General features: G+C 37.3%; 1 protein-coding gene across 1 annotated transcript in view; it reads left to right on the forward strand.

The window, feature by feature from the left end:
- Positions 1–2,703: 2,703 nt before the first annotated feature.
- Positions 2,704–20,491, forward strand: part of MARCHF1 (membrane associated ring-CH-type finger 1) — a gene marked incomplete at its 5' end in the record, with an annotated part of 134,657 nt that continues 116,869 nt past the window's right edge. The window contains one exon of the mRNA XM_082760238.1: positions 2,704–2,965. Within this exon, the coding sequence (XP_082616364.1) occupies positions 2,867–2,965 (99 nt within the window). The remainder of the gene's footprint in view (positions 2,966–20,491) is intronic.

Consider the following 20,491-nt stretch of genomic DNA (forward strand, 5'->3'; position numbering starts at 1 on the left):
TACCTGAAAAAAGAGAGGGAACACAGGAGTGTGGGACAGAAAAATGATCCCAGCCCCACCTCTGCCACTGACTTCTATGGTATGCTTTTGGGTATGTCCTGTAGCCTCCAACAGCCTGCTTAATTTTGAAGCAGTGGTGCTCTCCACGTTTCTACACACAGTGTTTGGCAGCTTGGTTGTTTTGGGCTTGGTTTAGCACTCTGGCTGGGAGTCTTCTGGGTGGGAAGTAAATTATTCAGCGTATGTACAGTGTGGGCAATGTCATGCTAATCTGAAATCTTGGCATGGGAAAGAAATGTAACTAGTAAATCGGTTAAGCAGAATGCAAACATGGACTTGCTTAATGGTAATGTTTATCCCTTACTCTCGATCAGATTTTTTGTTTTGTAGTTGTTAATGGGATTGATAAATTCATGGGGGGGGGGGGGGGAGGAAGGGGGGAAGGGGCCACAAGATTCAGTCATTTTAAAAAGAACTAGGCACATCACACCCTATAAGGTTTTTATTTTGGCTAATTCAGAAAGACACACATAGGATTAAAGAGATTACTGGTTAACCTAGAAATCTCTGACAGAATTATTGCCACAGTATCAAAAGGGAGGTTGACTTAAAAAAAAAAAAAAAAAAAAAAAAAAAAAAAAAGAACATGGAAAAGACACTACCAGAAAGGTCATTTTAATATTCAAAACAACTAGTTATTTACCAATGCTTTTATCAAAGAGGTAGGTGATTAGCATGGTAAAGCAGGGCCAGATTTAGGGATTCTTTCCTCACAGGAAAGAAAAGAGTTTATCTGTAGCTTTAAAACTTTCTGTTAAGCTAACAGAATTTCCTTTACATTACAGTGTAAGGTTAACAGTTAAACTTTACCAGTCTGGTATATGACATTTCTTGTCTTTGAATACTGTCAAAATATGTCATTATATTGCACCTGTTTTCATAAGCAGGAGCTTGCCTTTTTTCCTTCATTTATATTTAAAATTCAGAAAGATCTTCCTGTGTACATTAAAAGCAGTGTAAACATACATTCAAACTAACTTGGGAATATCAGAGAGTAAGGATGGAACAAACATGTAAAATATAACTAAAAATCTGTAAAGGAACAGTGTAAATGGCAATAGACTTCATTTTGTTCTTTGTAAGTTGATTTTATTAGTACAGGTATATGTGTGATGTGCAGAAGTACAAGCACACATCTTGCAGCCTCTGTAAACTCTCCTACAGGTTACGGTGCTTTGTTAATGCCTTTGATAAACCCTTGTGCTAGAGTGCGTTAACATACCTTAACTTAAACTGCTGATGTAGAACTGGGATGGCAGAGTAAATCAGCTCCCGACTTCTCTCAACTTTGTCTTTTGTAAGCTCTGTTGACTTGAACTGAGAAATAGTAACTAAAATAGTGGGGTGGTGAATCAACAGTGTGATAAATCCTCCCCATGTTGTTTTGGAGGAAAATCCAGGCTATAGGCAATGCAATCATTTCTTGATAGAACTCAAAATACAACTGTATTATACATACAGTGCAATAGAAATAAAGATGGTTTATTCCAAGGCCAGGGTAATACTTTTTAAAATTCTTTTTAAATTGACAACATATTAAGGCATTGTTGGTGTTTGCTCTGTTTTTTTTTTTTTTTTTTTTTTTTTTTTTCTCCCCGTTTTCATTCCTGTATTATTTATACAGTGTTATTTCTGATCTAAATATTTCTTATTCTAAATCAAAATCTGTTTTGCATGCATTCTTAATATTTATGAAGACTAGTAAATATTTTTAAGAGGTGTAATGGCATAAGTTTTTTTTCTTCGTACCTATTTTGGTAATGAAGCACCTTGAATATTCTCCTATTGTCTTGCATTTGGGAGCAGGGGAGGGGGTGAGAGATTTTCTGTGCATTTTCCTTTTTACAAGTGAGAGACCAGAAGCTGCTGGGTAGGGAAAGCTCACGTAACTAACTTGTGCAGGGCGTGTGACTACTGTAAAGACATGTGTGCCTGCCTTTGACGTCCCCTGCTGAGCTGCTACTGGGGATGTCTCAGGAGAAGGAGAGCACAGCAAAGGGTTAACTTCTTACTGTCAGCCTCGGGAAGGCACATTTGCAATCGCTCCCAGTCTTGTCTTCATTTTTACACCTCATTCGCTCACCGCTGCTCTTCACTTCCAGGCAGATCCTTTGACCTAAGCAGATTACTGTAGAGGCATGAAGGACACAGCAAGCTATCCGTGCTTTTAAAGGAGGAGATTTGGGCTCCAAAATAGGACACTAAGCTTTTCAGCCTTATGCTGCTTTACCTAGTCAGCATGATGCGGTGTCTCTGGGTGCTTAGTGGACTCCCTTGGAATCGGATGGGAAACAAAAGCAGAAGTGGCAGCCGCTGCAAATGTGGGAGTCTGTGCCATTAAAGGGAAGCGATCGCTAATAAGGGCCTGCGAGACCCAGGTTTCCTTGGTTTCCATGACAGTTATTAGGTAACACAGAAATTGAATTGTCTCCCACAATGCTCTCGAGGGCTAGGGGGGAAAGGGGTGCTCCAGGGACACAGCAGAGGAGTTACGACTTGCAGCAACTCATCACTCTGAGAATGTGAAACTCTGGATTATGATGCCTTACTTCTTTGCTCCCTGTTTCTCATTTGTGTTTTCAGTTTGCTTTGCTTTACTTTTTTTTTTTTTTTTTTTTTTTTTTTTTTTTTTTTGATGGAAGACCCTGGTGTATGCTGCACAGTTTCTCAAATAATATTTTCCCCTTTTTATTTAGAGCTGAGCTTGGCAAAGCAAGGATATGAACAATTATACAGGTGGGCTTCTCAGGGGGAGTGAAGATATAAGGCATCCAATCAGGTATTGGCAACCTGCAGCACTGTAGAAATGCCCCTCCAACAGATTTCTGTAGTTCCAGCGCGGGAGACTGCCAGCAATGGGAGAAGTTCAATGGGCAGAAACAAAGAGAAGAGCAAGGAAGTCGAGGTAAGAGGAAGGTTTCAGTTTGATACGGTAGGACGAGTCTGCCTTTTGTGGCCAGTTTTTGGCTGCTCAGCAGGATGCAGTGTGCTGTAGCTTTACATGGTACACATGCTTGCAGCGTGCCTTAGCATACTGAAGCAATCTCCTGGGAGAACATCTCAGCATAGTAGGAAAGAGGAGCATAATGGAAAAAAACAGAGGAAGCTACAAACTGCGTTGGGGGGGGCAGTTTTAACATTTTGATTTATATGCATGCAGTCCACTAGGGCTGACAGGTGTTGCTCCTTATAAGCTGTCAAGTAGCAGTTTCTTTATAATAGGTTGAATGAAAAAGTAGCTTTAATAAGATTCCTATCTCTGCTTAAAAACAACAAAATACCATGATAAAGCCTGCTTTTCTAGTATGCATGTGTTATTCATAGCAGATGTAGGCATGAGCTCTGTAACTTACTCTTTATTATCATTTGAAAGGCATGAACATTCTTTGATTCATAAACATACAAGGGTGTGCCATCAGTAAGTATCACATATCCCGTTGTTCCAGTTAAGAAGATACTGTAGGTTCATATTATATTAATGAATAGGACAAAATATGCAGAAAATCTGTGCAATTTTCTAATAATATGTTTAAGGTTGGAATTTCTTCTACTCTGTATAGGTCGAACATGCATTGTGTGAGACAAAAAACCCTCTGACAATACCAGACATCCCTCCCCAACCCAAAAACCAAGTAGCTTATTTCTAGATGTAGTAGTAAATGTACCTGACAGATACCTGCTTTTTGCAAGCATGTTTCTTGTTTCTCTGTGTTTATTTATTTTATTTTTGTTGTTGTTGTTCCCTGTTGCAGTATGGAAAATAAGGAACAGTTGGGGAACCAAATATGATGTATTTTAAGTATTAGCTGAGAGATGAGGGGATAAACTGCATCCCTGAAAGAAGCAGTGTTTTAACTTGTTTTGGTGCCATATATGACTTAGTTTTCAAGAAATTGTTGACTTCAACAGATGATTAATACCCCTTACATACAGAGAAGTATTGGTAAGCTTGCTGACTTTTCTTTTGAGATGCCTTCTTTGCTCAGAATTTGGCTTCTACATGTTCATTGATTTTGGTTATTCTGTTTTTTGTATATAAAGGACACACATAAACAGTTTCCTTCCCTGGAAGCAGTCCACAGTTCCTTACTGGTAGTACTGACGTCACAGTTGATAACATTTGGAGATCTTTGTCCTGCAACAGAAAACTTTTGCTTTACTTTGTTTTTATTCTTCCAGTGGTTGGTTAAGGATGAAGGTTCAGGTGGAAACTGTTGTTCATGTTAAGACTCCCCAGTACTACTGATGGATGTTGTAGATCAAGTGGTATAAAGACTGCATTTTTCACATATGCATATGTAAATTATGAAGATACTTCAGTTTGGTTTATGGAAGTGCTTTAGGAATGGTGAACCAGGCTTTTTACTGCCCCAAAAAAGGTTTCTCAGGCTTATTTAGATAGCTTTCTATCCCTGTGTTTCCTACACAGAATGGTTCTCACAAGGGGGAAACTTTCTTGCTTGTACTCAGTGTTTCTGTGTGTTGGTGAGGTTACTACTTTTCAGTTGGTTTGGGTTCATGTTATTCACTAATACTGCTTGTACAAGTACCTGGATCCTCTGCCTTTCCACTAGCAGGCAATTTGAGGTGAAAGAGCTAGATGATGGAGTTAAATGGGCTTCCTGGAGGAGTGAGAGCATCCAGATAGTTTGGGAAGATGTGGAAAAAAGAAGTATCATCTAATTGCTATGATAACAGTTGTTAGGATTGTATGCCAAATCTTGGTCGTTGCTTGAGGGGTTATGGGATTTCCTTGCAACAGCTTTAAAATTTATCAAGAAGTGTTCATCTTCTGTCTAGTGGCAGAGCTCACTGCAGTGAAGGGTTTACCAGGTTCACAGTGAATTACGTAAGTTTGGCTGACATAAGAACCTCAGTTGTGTACAATTCATGCTGCAGCTGATTCCATAACGCTGTTCTGTGCTTATAGTCACTCCTAGACATGCTTTGCCTGAAGGTTTTAATAAGGCTCTGTGCACACTTCCAGATGATGGCCAGATTCTTAAGAATACTATTAAGTGCCATATTAATTATGGGCCACTGCACTATTAATGATGTGTAACAAGTGTCCATAATGGATATATGACAAATATTAGGAAAATCAACAAATATTAGGAATATCAACATGACAACAGTGGCCAGAGGAAGCTTTTTAAAGTAATGTTTCTATGCAATATCCTTTTTGTGAGCAACAACTTTTGTGTACTCTATTGCTGTAATTTTTAGGTTATTTTCCTCAAGAATTAATGGAAGTTGTAGTTAACAAGTGCTTTGGTATCAAATTTAACTAGGGTGCTTCTTTGAGTGTTGTCTGAAGATTTAGGTGTATTTTTTTCTTTCCATAATAAAACACTGAAAATCCTGAAGTGTTTTATACCACGTTACAGCAGCTTTGCACTACGTTTCCATATACAGGTATAACTCTAATTAGTTTGTTTCACTGATTTTAGGAAGGTTTAACATTCACTAGTGCTACCTGGTTTGGCCAAAGCATTGGACTGAACAACTTGTCTATCTTATTCTCTAACAAATGCTGTTGGAAAAGATTGTTGCAGAAATGAAGGCCAAAGTGTAGAGTATGGAGTACATTCACAATATGGTGTGGACTTCTTTGGTGTTCAGTTGTTAATTTATCTTTTTTCAGTATTTGAAAGAAGTCATAAGCATACATTGAAATGTGTAGTTGTGTTTTTGTGATGGAGAAAAACACTTTGTTTTCTGTTTTCAGAATAGATTTTTAATAGAAGTATAACTCAAAGTAAATTAAGTCAGTGACCTAAAAATCAAATGACGTCATCAGGCCTCCAAATCTGTGAAGTTTCTGAAAGTGCTGACTTCAGTGCCTATATGAATAACATCCCCCTTTTGTATGGGTGCCTAAATAGTTATGCTGAACCTCTGGTTGATTTTCTTTGCTGTGTAACAAAGGCTAAAGTAATGTATATGTTTTCTGCAGAATATGGTTGATGAACTGCCTGCTCTGCCTAATAATTTTACGGATTTATTTGTGGACGTAAGCTGTGAGGTTCATAAAACAGTCTCTGTTTCCATTGTCGTGTGTACAGGTGGGTTGTTACTTTGAGGTGCATGAAGAAGTTTCCATACAGCAGAGAACATGGGACAGTTCAAATGAGTGAAATTTTAGAAAACTTACTAAGTAATGCTAACTGGGCATTTGAAAGGGTCAAAGAATAAACTGCCGTGACTACTGTGCTAAAATAAACTTGAACGTTGCATGCTCGGTGTGATAGGAGTATGCTTACAAAAGCCAACTATACATGACATGATATGGTAGAGAAGATAATACTTGCTGCCAAACTAATTTTTTTTCCCAATGTTGTAGACATTATACCTGTTCAGCTTAACCATTATTTTTCAAAATGTGGTAGTGGAAAATTTATGTGCTGGTTTTGAAAGGATTAACATAATGAACCATTGTCCATGAGAAGAAAAAATTAAGTCTGCTTATTTGACAGTAATCATCTCAAGGCAGTGACAGAAACAAGTCAGTACTCGGTATGATTACCTTTTGCAAGGATTTTCCTTAAAAGAAAAGAAAAAAAAAAGCCATTGGAACTGTAATATGCTATTAGAACTTATTCACCTGGCAGCATGACTGACTTGTTATGGTGATGATTCTTATCTCTGCTGACCCAAAACCAAACCCTGTATCCTCAAGACTTTACAGTGCTTGATACTCTGTAGTTAGTATTAACAAACAGTGAATTTGCCATATTATTGTTGCTTTATTTTTAGTTTTGATTCTTTGTAGAGTAAAAATGCTGTTAACTTGCTGGTAAATGTTTTTTTTTTTTTCTCCTCATGTCTACTACCTTTCTATAGTCTTAATGTATTGTAGTTCTGACAGAGGTGATGATGGTTAGTTTCCTTTACAGAAATTTATAATGTGTAATAAAATGCAAGTGGGAGTTTTCTTTATCTTCAACACATACTAGAAATAAGTGCAGCTACATTAGTTATTCAATGTGCCTGCTTAAACATCTTTTCCTTTCCCTCTCAGATCACCACCCCAATGTGTATCATACTTTGACATGACATGAAATTAAATTCTGCATGCTGCACAGCGTTGTGCTGTGGCAGAAACATGGGATCTCTGTTTTTCAGCAAGGTTTTTGTGTTCTGCCATCTCAAAGGCAGCAGGATAGCAAGAGATCTGCAACTTTTGAGCTTGTAAATGTTATCAGGAAATACTTCATCATTTAGGGTGCATTAAACTTGAACCTGTCATTTGCTGTACTGATTGTACCTTAAAAAAAAAAAAAAGTCATTTGAATGTGTTGCTCAGCATGATATATGTGAATTCATTGTGAAGAGCATGCATTTTTTTGTAAACAAATCTTCTCTTCAAATCAGAAGATGGAGACTCAAACCTAATGGTGATTTCAAATGCTGTGTTAGAGTAGCTGATAACATTTACTTTAAAAGTTACAGAGACTTTCTAGCCAACTAGAGTTACTGCTAACATTTACCTTAAAGCTTGTAAGTAGTTTGAGACATGGACATGCTTTTTGAGGGAGAGGTGGTAACTCAATTTTCTTAACAAGAATAAATTGTTTTAATATGTAATCTCACTTGGTAATTGCTTAACTTTAAATTGATGTAATGATAGGTAAAACTTTTAAAGGCATATTTTCTTGCATGCTACCAATAAAGTGCTTCTAAATTTATATTAAATGACTTTTGTGGCAATTGTGAAGTACATACATACAGAGATATTTCATATGTGAAGCCTGTTGGTAATTAGCTTTTTTCACTAAAGGTTTTATATGTCTGTTGCTTTATTGTCTTTAGTCAAGACATGCCTTTATTGCCTTTAGTCAAGCAATGCATTCAGCCCTCTAGATGGGGAGGCACAATATTTAGTGTATTTAAATTTCTTAATGTTTTTGATCACTTTATGCAAAGGTGAAATTAGGGTGACTTGTGAAAATGTCACTGATATCAGTGCTACTAAAATAACAAATATCCTCATGCATTTTCTTTTCTGAATGGCTTGAGGCATGTGAAGCCAGGAATAGAAGTTTTAGATTTCCAGGAAATTAATGAAATAATTCTTTAGCCAGATAGTAGATGTTTGTGTTTTTGTTGATAATTATCTTGCTTTATGATTGTGAAGTTTCGTAAGTGTGATTTAACAAATAAATAGATACAGTCATCTATTAACTAACATATAGAAATTTTGTTGCAGGAAATGTAAGGATGTTTATTTTCAAGTATAGCTGCCTGTAAAGCTCCATGTAATTCCTGTCCTTAGGAGATTTAATTTTCATTCAACAAGAGATGGGAGGAAGGTTGGGGAGGCATGGGTCAAGCTCCAGTGTATAAATCTGCTTACTGACATACTTTGACACATGTTGCTTTTTCTTCCTAGTTTGAATGTAATGCTCCTGTTGGACATGATGTTACACACAATATATGACAAAATCTCTAACTCTATTTATTGTCAATATTGTATGGTATTTCTCAAAAGATGCAGGAGGTTATTCTTATTTTCTTGCCATGACCATGTTTTGGACAACTGCAGTGTTTGCACGGAAATCCACCTGTACCTGCAAATATAAGACACTTAATGCTTTCTGATGAGGTTTTTCTGTAATTCTGTAGTGGTAATTTTTATTTAATGGTGGAAATGCTCCCAGAAGTATAGCTGGGAGGCAGTCTGTGTAGTTGTCTTTAAGATGCTTTTAAAAGGAAATTCTTACCAGTAAGTCTTCTGACTCCTGTTTGGAACTGTTATTATTTTGATGTGGCTATTTAATGACAGAGAGAGAAAGGGGAAGTGTAACCTATTACAAGCTAGATTTGTTCTACTGATTTTGGGTCCTTGTTTCTTCTTCTTCCTTTTTTTTTTTTTTTTTTTTTTTTAGTTCTTGTGAATAAAACCCATTTCTTCTGTTATCAGTAAGAAAATAGGAGGTTGCTTGCTGTGCTTTTAATAGCTTACTGTAGGATAATGCCAATTCTTTACAGGCTGCTCTTCCTGATAAGATTACGTAAATGCTACTGGCTGCATAGTATGATTGTCAGGCTTTTTATGAAAAGAAGACAGTAAAAGCGTATTTCACCAACTTAAGTTGCTGTGTATTGACTCTGCATCAAACAGGAGTATCGATTTGAAAATTGGTCTTTTCACTGATAAAGGATTTGAAGCTTAAGATTCCCTATCTCTGTAGCCTGCTTCCTCTGTGTTTACAGCCAGTGCTTACAATCTGCTGAAATGTGTCTTTTGGTGCTGATGAAGTTTGACTGCAAGTCTCATGAAGAAGTTTCAGGTTTTTTTCATAAAAAAGCTTCAGTTTTTGTTTCATTTGGATTTCTTTCTAATGCTAGTCTGAGATGTTATAGAAGAAACATTGGCTGTATTTAAAAGTTACTTTAATTTTTTCTTGCTAAATTGTTTTTTTGTTTTGTTTTTAAGAAAGAAATACAAAATGCCAACAAATCAAATCCCCAAACCAACCAAATAATAATAATAATAATAAAAAAAAAAAACAACACAACATGATTTTCCATTAGTGATTGTTCATCCAGTTTTCAGCTATAACCTCCTATTCACTCATGTTTCATGACTGAATTAGGCCCTGACTTGTGTTGAAGTAGTGGCTGTAACTGAGACAGTTTCCCAAACCTGTTCTAGTGCCTAAACCTGGTAGCTGAGCAGGACTGATTTGGAACTGGAAACAAGTCAGGAAGCCAAAACACTGATCATTTGCTCCAGGTGCCTTTCATGCTGACTTCCATTATGAGCTGTGCTCTCTGAACCTCTCTCTCTGTTGCAGATGCTTTTCTTCAGGGGCATGGCATGTTGCAAATACTGTTCAAACAAAAATCATCCAGGACAGAACTTAGTCATCAGCAAAGCCAGTGCTCTAAGACTCATTTTGAGGAGTACTCTCAAATCTAAACAGAATTTTAACAAGCAGCTTTCATGGTCTTGTATACCCACCAAATCTTGTTCTCATTAAAAGTGACTCACTGAAACTAAAATCCAGTTGATCTCAACTACTCAGTTAAGAAACATCAGAGAAGCTGAAATTCTCACACCCCTGCAAAACTTCTGATGCCAGTGCTACAGGTGTATCTAGTTTATCTGAGCCTAGCTATCTGAACAAGGAACAATTTTTAAGGAAAAAGTCTATTTATTCTGGCTCTATTAAGTACACAATCAGTCTGTACATAGAATTATATAAAAATATAATTTACAATAATCTTTATTGTTCATAATGATGAAAATAATACTGAATTTGACCTGGATTCTATTTTTGAGGCAAAGCAGACTCTCTCAACAGCAGTTTGAATGGAGGTTATTCTAGTGAAAGTGAAAAATCTTTTCCTATACAGCACAGGCAAACCTTTCAGCTTGTATCATCAGCTCTGGGAGGGTGTTGAGTATGTCTGGCATGAGCGAATGGCTATAAGGACATTAGAAATGCAAACAATTCTGGTTTACACCTATGCACACTTCCAAAACTGCTCCTGTGATGTGAAACGTGATCTCCCTGTGGTTGTTGTGGGGCAGCGGTTTGGGTCCACCAAGCTGCATGCCTCCTGCAGCCCTGTGCTCATCTCAGTGTGTGGCCCCTGGCCAGCCCCATCCTGCAGGGACACCTTCCTGAGGAACCCTCAGGCAAAATGTTGCTTCACGTGTCCCAGCTCGTGTTCGATGTGCATACTTGGAAGCTTATTATTTGGGGTGCTTCTTCCTTGAATTTGGTGTTATTTTCAATAAAAAGAGAGAAGGCAAGATAATATATTGGGGAATGGCGTTCGACAGTGTGACCTTCTAAAGGGGGTGCGGCCATCGACTGCTTCATGCTCTAGGGTGGGATGATTTAACTTTAATAGAAGATGGTTCTTAGGCTACTTTGAAGTATTTTGTAGATCTCTCTGATCTTTCTCTAAGCTTTGCATACACAAGAGTCATGACTCATTTGTCATCATCTTAAATTATGGCAACAGTACCAGTTTGCAGCCACTGGAAGCATTTCCTTGCCCAGAATATAGTTGTTGGCTGTATCTGTATTGCTGAATAAAATTTTTCGGTAATTACCTATACCTTTTATCAAGGTCACTTATTGCCAAATTTGTCCATCCCTGTAGTCTTGGGTTTATGCGAGTATAGAAAGATGGGACTGTTTTAACAACAGCCATAAGAAAATTGTCTTTTAGAACAAGGAAGTAGATGAATTATCTGAATCCATATTTTACAGCACTGTCATGCTGAAATATTTTAAAGAGATTATGGCAGTACCTCATTGATTTTAAAGAAGTGTTTGTCCTATTAGAGAGATTTCTGCTCTAGTGGCAGCCTAGATAAAAAAACCCACACATGCTGTTTACTGTCATTTCTTGAAGAAATTCTTAGAGAGCCTTAAAAGGAGACTTTTCCATTCTGTACTCTCCCATTACTGCAGTAGCCTGTTGCACTGCCTTTTATTGTTTGGTTGGAGAGCGAGGGTATAGATAACATTTCACTATCTTAGTACCTCTTATAGCTCTGAGCAAGAAACCTTCATTTCAGGATTTCAAGCATCTGGTACAGGACCAAAATTAAGTGGGAGAAAGGGTTAGCAGCAGGTTAGGCAGCAGTACTGTGTTAATATTTCAGAGTTTTAACTACTTATGCTACTTATATTTATTTCAGATGCTTGCTTTCTTTGTCTCTGAGAGAAAAATAAAATGCTTGGTAGCATTCCCAGCCATCTGACTTCTCCATTTGTAGGCAAGGCCAGCACAGTGTAAAGAATTAATTGGCCAAGCCTTGTGACATCAGCATTTTGGTGGTGAAATGTATTCTGTTGGCATGAGTGTTTGCCTTTTTGCAGTGAACTTTGTGCTGGTGAGAAGGGAGCAAAGTGGCTGAGTATGGTACGCCATGTGATGGATGTAGCTAGAGAGAACTGAGGAGGCACTGGTTTGATAACTGCTGAAGACTCGACGTGTCTGTGTCTGTAACACTGAGTGAAAGGTGCTGGGATCGCATGGGGTAGTGATTGCCTGAGAGCTCTGAAAGCTTTGCTTCTCTCTCCCCGTTTTCTAACCACTTCCATCCTTTCACTGGGAGCACAAGAGAGCAGCAACAGGTGGGGATGTGAGTAGGCTTTCCCAAGCCCCGTGTCAGGGCTGTTGCTGTTAGAGATGGGCAGAGCCAGGGAGGCCTGTTAAAATCCTCTAATGCTGCTGCTCTCTCCTACAGTGAGGAAAGGAGGTCACGACACATATAGGGTTGGTGCTGCTGTGAGCTCAGCCTTGCCTGAAACGTGTTTTGAGTCTCATTAGTGAGGAGTCCCCACTGTAAGCCCCTGGCTGCAGGTAGTGTTGTTGGCCCTCCTGAGCTGCAGTGAATTGATTGAGTCATTCCTGTCTCTCTTCTGGTCCTCATTAAAGGGTCTGCTGCCAATGCAAAATTAAAAAAGTTTTCACAGATGGCATTATCAAGCTTGTTCTCTACTATCATAACTCTAAGACGGTGGATTTTAAGAGAAATTTGGCATTCTTGCCTAATGAAATAACTCTAAGAATGAGCTTTACACTGTTTACTCTCAGACATCTAATAATCTAAGCATCTGTCACCAGCAAGCCTGGATGGAAAATTTTGAGTTCATCTGAGATCGTAATAAAGAATTCTCTGTTCTCCTGAGTGGCTGCTGTCCAGGTGTTATAGCAGAAATATGACAGAATCAGTTTTCTCTCTGAAGCTAATGTAACCTTTAATGTCAAATAGCTAAATGCAAATAAATAAATTATGGCATGAGTGGAAGTAGTATTTGTATTCGCAGTATGGGTCACGGTGCTGCCATAGACAAGCAACACACCTGTTTTGATAAAACTTGGAGGTATCACTGTTGTGCTTGTTGTGAAAAACATGGTTAACCCACAGCATCTTGCTAAACTATTTTTTTTTTTCCCAAATTAAAAAGGAAATTCAAAATTCTGAGGATTTTTGACTCATGCAGGGTGATTTGCCAAACTGATTACCCACCTGGTAATGTATGTGTCTGTACATGGGTAGTGTATGTGCAAATAAATCAAGAGCAGGCTCAGTGGGTCTGACTAAGGTTTAACTAAACCTTTTATCTTGAGTGTGACATCTTTTTTCCTCACTGGGTAGCATTGGAAGAGTGGTACATTTAAGAAAGAAATGCTCTACTTCTACAAGTAGTCATGTGTTACTCTTTAAACACAACAAAGAAACAAAATCCTTGCTGATGTTCTAACTGTTGTATGAAGCAATTAGTCTATGTATACTTACTTTCGAAATCAAATACTGTGACTGCAAAATCGATTTTATGTATCTTTACATTACAGATAATGAGCATTTTGGTGATACTGAAAACTGATAATGTAATATTATCTCATGGAAGTACAAGTGGTATTATGTGACAGAGCAGGATGACCAAGTTCTCAAGTTTAGTGCAAATACCTGTTCCCAATTTTCTCCTACTGTAGTCTATGAGAGAAAACCCAAATAATATTTCTTCAGTATTATTCTGCCTGAGTTGCTGCAGTGATGCTTAGTGCTGAGTACTGGTTCAGGTGTCATTTACAGAAGTAGATTCACTTACTGTGCTTCCCATGATGAAGGAAGAAACAAACTCTCACGGGGATTTGTCTGTCTTTCTTCTTTCGTTATTTCCTTTGCATTTTAGTCTATGTACTGGGGACTTCTTACCACGTCCATAGATTTTGCTGACTTCTATGATCTAGACTGATTGAAGCTACTTTCAGTATAATGCCTGAGTATTACATTGGGTATAAGGCATTTTTGAAACCTTAAAATGGTTGTTTATGTGATTAAAAAAAAAAAAGAAGAAAGAAAGAAAACACAAACCATGCAAACAACAACAAAAAAGCAAGTGCAACTTAGTATCTGTAGCAGACTAACCTCTGGAAAACTTGATTTCACTTCAAAGGAGCTTACAATGGGGGAAAAATACATTTTCTGCTGGCCTGCAGGGAAGTTTACAGTGCAAAGCTTTTTCTGTTTTTGCTGTGATCCTACTCGTTTTTCCTCCCTCCAAATTTCTTGTTAAGAATATTGAAAGCTAGAAGAACTTGATGAAGGAAATATCACAAAAGCAAATACAGTTTTCTTGAGGCTCTGTGGCTCTGCCTACTCTGGCAGATTTCAGTGAATTCTCAAGCTGCAAAAAGAGTCCCTTCTGACACTGCTCTGTTCACCATCTCTCCTGAGGACCTGAGAGGTTGATCTGGAAAGGGAATAATGTGCCATGGAATGGATTTAGGACCCTTATTTTGACTAAGCTGATCTCAGTGCAACGTAGAAGAAAGAACCATGAGCATTCAATTGACATTTTTAAGTAAAAGGTATGTGAATATGAATGATGAATATATGAATATAAATATATGAATATAAATATTGAAAATATATTTTAAATATACATGAATATGCCTAATCTTGAACTGTAACACTTGTTTTGCTAGTTTTCTATGACAACTGATCACACCATGCGCTCAGTTCTACAGTGGGATACTAGATAATTCTAGATGAGTTAATTTAAGAAATCTGTGAGGTGTCAAACATCTTTTACCCTGCTAGATTCAATTCCCAGTTGGTATTTCAACTAAATTTTAGCTGAACATAGCCTGAGGTCATCTGACCAAGAAGGCTAAGGAGTTGTGTTTGGACAGGAGAGGCAACTCTGTGTGCTGCTTAACTCCTGGTCTGTAGGGACTGAGTCTCCCACCTGCCCTAGGATAATCTTTTGGCTTCTTGTTCTATCTAAAGTTAGGGTGTCGTGTCCCCGCCCAGCCTTTTTCCCCTGATGAGCTGTGGCTGTTTTACATCATTGGTATATTTTTTCATCTAACTCTACAGATCATTTAAGGTTATTGAGTAATGGGTAGAGGAGGTGCTTTGGCAGTAAAATGAATTCTGTAAGAAATGTTAAGTCTATTCTATCCTAAGAATATTTTTGGTGTGTCATATGGATTGCTTTTCTATTTATTTGAACTACTTGTAGGGCCTTGATAATCCCAGAAGGTTTTTTTAATGTCTTCATGCAGCTAACTAGTTATCAAACTTGCCTAAAATTGTAACAAATTGGGGTTGTCAGAAATTGAGTAAAAGCACCTCCAAGGAAACCATTGGTTTGTATGAATTTGGTTATTAGAACCAGAGAAATTTTGAAAAATTTGAATCTCTTAAGAACCCCTGCCCAACTCTAATAGTACTTTTGATATAAAAAGAATTGTTTTGGAAAAACTGGGAAAGGCTGACAGTTTTAGGGTAACGGACATGTTTCACTTTATGCACAAAACAATAGGGAACTTTTACCAGGTGTCCTCATAAAGTCAGTTGCATTTCATATAATGTTAAGGCCTCCAAAAATCACATTATGAAACATTGGCCTTCACTTCTGCACCTGAAAATGGTATGTCTGCATAGCTATTATTTGTCATGCATGTAAAATCATGGATATAAAAACACCAGAGCATGTCACAACGGAAATCAATTCTAAACACTTTGGGCGCTCGATAAATTTGCCATAAAATTCATTTTATGCAAAAGGAAATAAATGCATAAGCTATAAAGAGGTCTGTAGCAGAAGTGCCTTTAATTGTAAATATCCATTTTGTTTTGTTTTTCTGCATAAGAACAAAAGGATTAAAGTAAAAAGCTTTCCAAAAATTCCCCCTCTGGAGAGCTGAGTAGCTGGTAGAAGGTGCCCCTTGACATCAGTAGCCATAATGATCATGTATGACTGTGAGTTTGTACAACTTCTATAACCACTGGGAGTAAGAGTCTGTGGCTTGAAGGTGCTAGATGGGCAAAGTGTGTGTTTCTGTATGCCTGCAAGTCTCCACAGTCTGACTTCTGTACACAGAAGTCTGCCATGTGTCAGAGAATGTGGTAATTATCTAACATAATTACTTTTTCCCATTGTTGTGGGCATCTGAATATATTTCTGCAATTGCATTTAGTCTGCTTTTAATTTAAAACTGTAGCTTGAAGAAAGTCTGAACTGATGCATAACAATGAAGGAATAACTCATCAACTAATTAAGAATGGATTGTAAATCCCATTTCAAACATTAAAAATATGTTGAAGTTCGTGATCAAGTATTTAAAATATCTGTATCATTTTTACCTAGGCTACATGGACTTGATGTGTAGGATATTATTTTCAAATATTTCTGTCAAATTACATTTGGCTAATTCTACTTGTGTTCTTCATGACTGTGTAAAGCCTGTGCCTTCTTTCCTATTCGGCTTTTAGAAATGAAACTTCACAATACCTAATGTACTCCTACTTTTTAGATCTGAAGTAAGAGATTCAGAGGAAAAAGTGTGTACATTATACATGAAATTATGTATAACTGTTAAATGCAGAGATGCAATACAGCATGCAGTGTTATGTTTGCATAATTTTCAGTTAATACTACTTACCACTTTGTCAGTATCAAATGTCTTTTGACTGCACAACTTGAAATGAGAAGCCTATAGACTTGGAAATAGGGAGAGAATGCCCTCTCCTTGATCATAGCATTTGATGGTCTAGTGGCTCCTTCTTCTCAGGAGGATAGTTTAAAATGTGATGATGGCAAAACATAGTTAACTTGAACGATTTTCAAAGAAATATTTTATTGCCTTGTGAGGTCCCCAAGAGTGCAAACTGTTATTGCTATGCATTAAGGATGATTAATGTGAATTCAAGATGGGAAGGTTCTGCACATAATACAGGAATTCTCTAGTGAGCAAAATTATGTATTGCTGTAAGAGAATTTAAGTTGGGGGAGATGGGAAAAAAAAAAAAAAAAAAGAAAAAGAAAAAAAGAGAGAGAGAGAACAAAACCAAACTATTAATCGGCATAAAACCACTTAGTTAAAAAAATGCTAAGAGGATGGCTGTAGTGGGTTAGCAGCAATTTCAGATCTAGGAGACTCATGCATTCTGTAAGGACATGCTCACAGCAGCCAAGGCTCCTGCCCCTCTGGCCCAGTTGAGAGCAGCCCCATGGAGGGGGGGCACTTGCTCCAAATGGCTCTTGTGCCTGAGGTATGGCTTGCAGGTGGCTTCCCAGAGTAGCCAGCTGTGCCACCTCAGTCTCAGCCCTCCACATGGTTCCTGGCACCTACTGAGGGGCTCTTTTCTTCACTTGTAACTGATTTCTGACTTAGGTGGTCAGTGTAAGCTGCCAATTGCCTCATTGGTTGCATATTCCACAGCTAATCTCTTTGGACTTTGTCCTGTATATCTAAAGCCAATTAATGGTTGTTACCTGGGTCACTGTGACTTTCTGACCTCCCACCACAAATATGTTACAAGGCTGTATAGCTGTATGACTGCTTGTTGTTTTTGTTCTTATCCATGCATATCTGAGCCATAGAACAGGATAGATTTTCTAATTTAGCAGTGATTTTTGTACACTTCTCTCCCAGCAGTTACCTGTTATCTGTGACAAGTATTTTTGGGCATGTTTTGGGCATGACAAGTATCTTTTGGGCAAGTATCTTTGGGCACATACTTGGGGGGCAAGTATAGTTCAGACCCTGTGTTGTCTGAGAGGTGCCTTCAGGTAAGTTTTACCCCATGGCATACATATATGCAAGTATGTGAATATTGTTTATTTCTTTTAAAGAAGCTCACTAACATGAATGAATCAGCAGGTAACAGTATCTACAGTTAATGCTGCTCACCAGCTCCCATTTTGAAGATGTTTTGTTGCTAATGATTTTGCTGAACTTGAAATATTTGGCCTAAGTGCTCTGTGCTCTCTTTTAACTGCAAAAATTCAAATATGCTGATACAGATATAGCTCTGAATAAAGTAGGGAAATTGTTTGTCTTGTTAGTGTTAAAGATTTAAAATAAAAAGAGGCTTGGAATTTTGAGTCTTGCATGTCTTTTGTCAGTAGTATTTCCCAATTCAGTCTGCTATAACAACAACAACAACAAAACAAAACAAAACATAACATTACAGCAGAAAAAAATAAAAATAAAATTAACTTTTTCCTCTGACAGTATTTATTTAAAAGAAAAAAAAAACAACTTTCAGAATGCCTTGAGAATACACTCAAAATTTTCATCTTGCTCTCCACAGTTTGTTATTCAAAAACTTTAAACATGTTCTGCTTCCAAAATGCAAAAGACCATGATGCCATTTAAGAGTGAACAATAAAAGTGTTTTTGGATAGGTACACCAGCAAAATTTACAGCCCTAATAAACTGAGAACACATTTGGCAGTCTGATACAAGTTTTATTATATTGCAGTAGGAATGTAATATTGTAATCCATGCAGCAGTTCCTTATTATGAATCAGAATCACAATAAACAAAGAGAGAATACAGTTTTGGTAGTTTTGTGTGCCTTTTAATACTAATGTTTATACATGAAATTTATACTGGTCTAGATAGACAACAGATGCATAAAGGTACATTCATGTGTCATTAAAAAAAAATCCTTTATGGATTCTAAAAACGAGATACTAGAGAAAGAAACTAACTATTTCAGATGAGAAACTAATAGAAGGCTTTAAATCATTAAACTAGGTAAGATGAAAGTTTGTGATCATATTAGACCTTTACACAAAAAGTAGTTTCGTAAATCCCCTCAGTCCTTTTTCAGCATATCTGATGACAATATAATGTTGATACTGCAAACATTTTCACCATATTCTTTTATTCGTAATCACTGTACATAACTAGAACGACACAAAGAATAAAAGCAGTTCTTGCTGAGAAACGTAGTGGAAATTGATGAAGAATGATGAAAAGGATGATGCAACAAAACAAGCAGTTTATGGAAAGTGGATCCATTATGGCAGTCCACATAATTTTATATATCTTAGTTTTAAAAAGATACATTTTTTTCCCTTACATGTGAATGTGTATTTATATGAAGATCCGAAGCACTTATATTAAGCATAGGCTTAGTCTTAGTGAATTTGTTGCTTATTCCACTTTTTTTTTGTAAGGATTTCTATTTTTCCATTTAAAATTAAAATGTTCTCAAGCATCAAGATGTAAACCATGTCATGCTATGACTAAACCATACAGTTACTGTCCTAATTCCATTCTGCATAGGACTGCACTCCTTATCTCATTGTTGCTCATAAAGTAGCAGTGAAAGCAGCTCAATTTTCTTCTCCAAACAAGGTAAGTGGGGCCCTGGTTCATTATGCTTGCATGAATATACAGTCAGTATGGTACAAAGTTACAGAGCAGAAAAGTGTGTCCAGGTAATGCAGAACTCTGTTTCTGTGGCCTCTCCAAGAGCACCAAAGTCTACTGAAGTTGTTTGATAGGTGTGGTCTGGACTACAGCCCCGAAATCTATACCCGAATTAAGATAACAGAATAACAAATCAATAAAAAGAATAAGCTGGGCCTGGGGTAGTGAAGATAGAAGGGCATCATTTGACTTGGTATAGCTAAATTAAGTAACTGTACTGACTAGGTATAACTGACTTCATATAGTTAAGTAACTGTACCTTGTTTTCAGGAACTGATGAGAGTTAGGCTCTGCTGGGCCAAATATTTTGGTGCCCAAATACCTTTAACTGCTCTGATGGGATGGAGGTTTAGGTACTGAATCTCTTTAAAAAACCTTGATTCTGTAGCATAGCCATAGGGATTTAGAGATGCTTCATATCACTATGTAGTTAAAGGGACAGATTTTTTGTTTTCTTTTCCTTTTTATAAAGTAATGAAATACATTCAGTAGAGATGTTCTCCAAGCTTGACAATACTCTTGGTATTTGCTAGAATTTTGCAACCAGAGAGCAGGAATAGGGCGAAATAATGGAGGAAAGTAATGCTTGTTAGGATGCTAAGTTCTTCATTTCAAGGTTACTCTGATACATATTTGCTTCTTTGTTGAAGAAGTAGTTCAGAATGTATATTGTATATTGAAGGGGCATATTGAAAGGATTTTATAAGCAGGAAAAACAGTAAGAACCTATTGTAATTGGTTTGTGGTAGCATATTTCCAAGAAACGAGATTAGATGTAATTATCTTGGGAGGTTAGGCAACCCTCTTATCCCCATTAGTGTACTTACATAATACATATTTTAATACCATCTCACAGTAAGGCTACTGGTAAACCATATGAGATAGGCAGATTCCTGGTGCTGCCTTTTCCTTCTAAAAGTCTCAGAAGAGATATCATCGTTCCTGGAAATACGGTTTTCTTCCTTGTCTTCTTTTTGACATAGCTTGTTATGAACAGTTGTAATTTTCCCTTGGCTTAGCCTCAGGTATTTGGTTATTCTAAAATAAGGTGCTGTGAGTAGCTGATTTTTTACTTCCCTTGGAAAGAGGATTGCACAGCTGATGATACGTGGTCAATCTGCTGGTAGAAATCAGCAGTAGGAAGAGAAGTAGCATGATTTCATATTTTTTTCTGTAGTTGAAGAAAAGTGAACTTCTGGACAAAAACTGATATGAC

This window comes from Aythya marila, assembly GCF_965140915.1.
Source record: "Aythya marila genome assembly, chromosome: 4".
NCBI lineage: Eukaryota > Metazoa > Chordata > Aves > Anseriformes > Anatidae > Aythya > Aythya marila.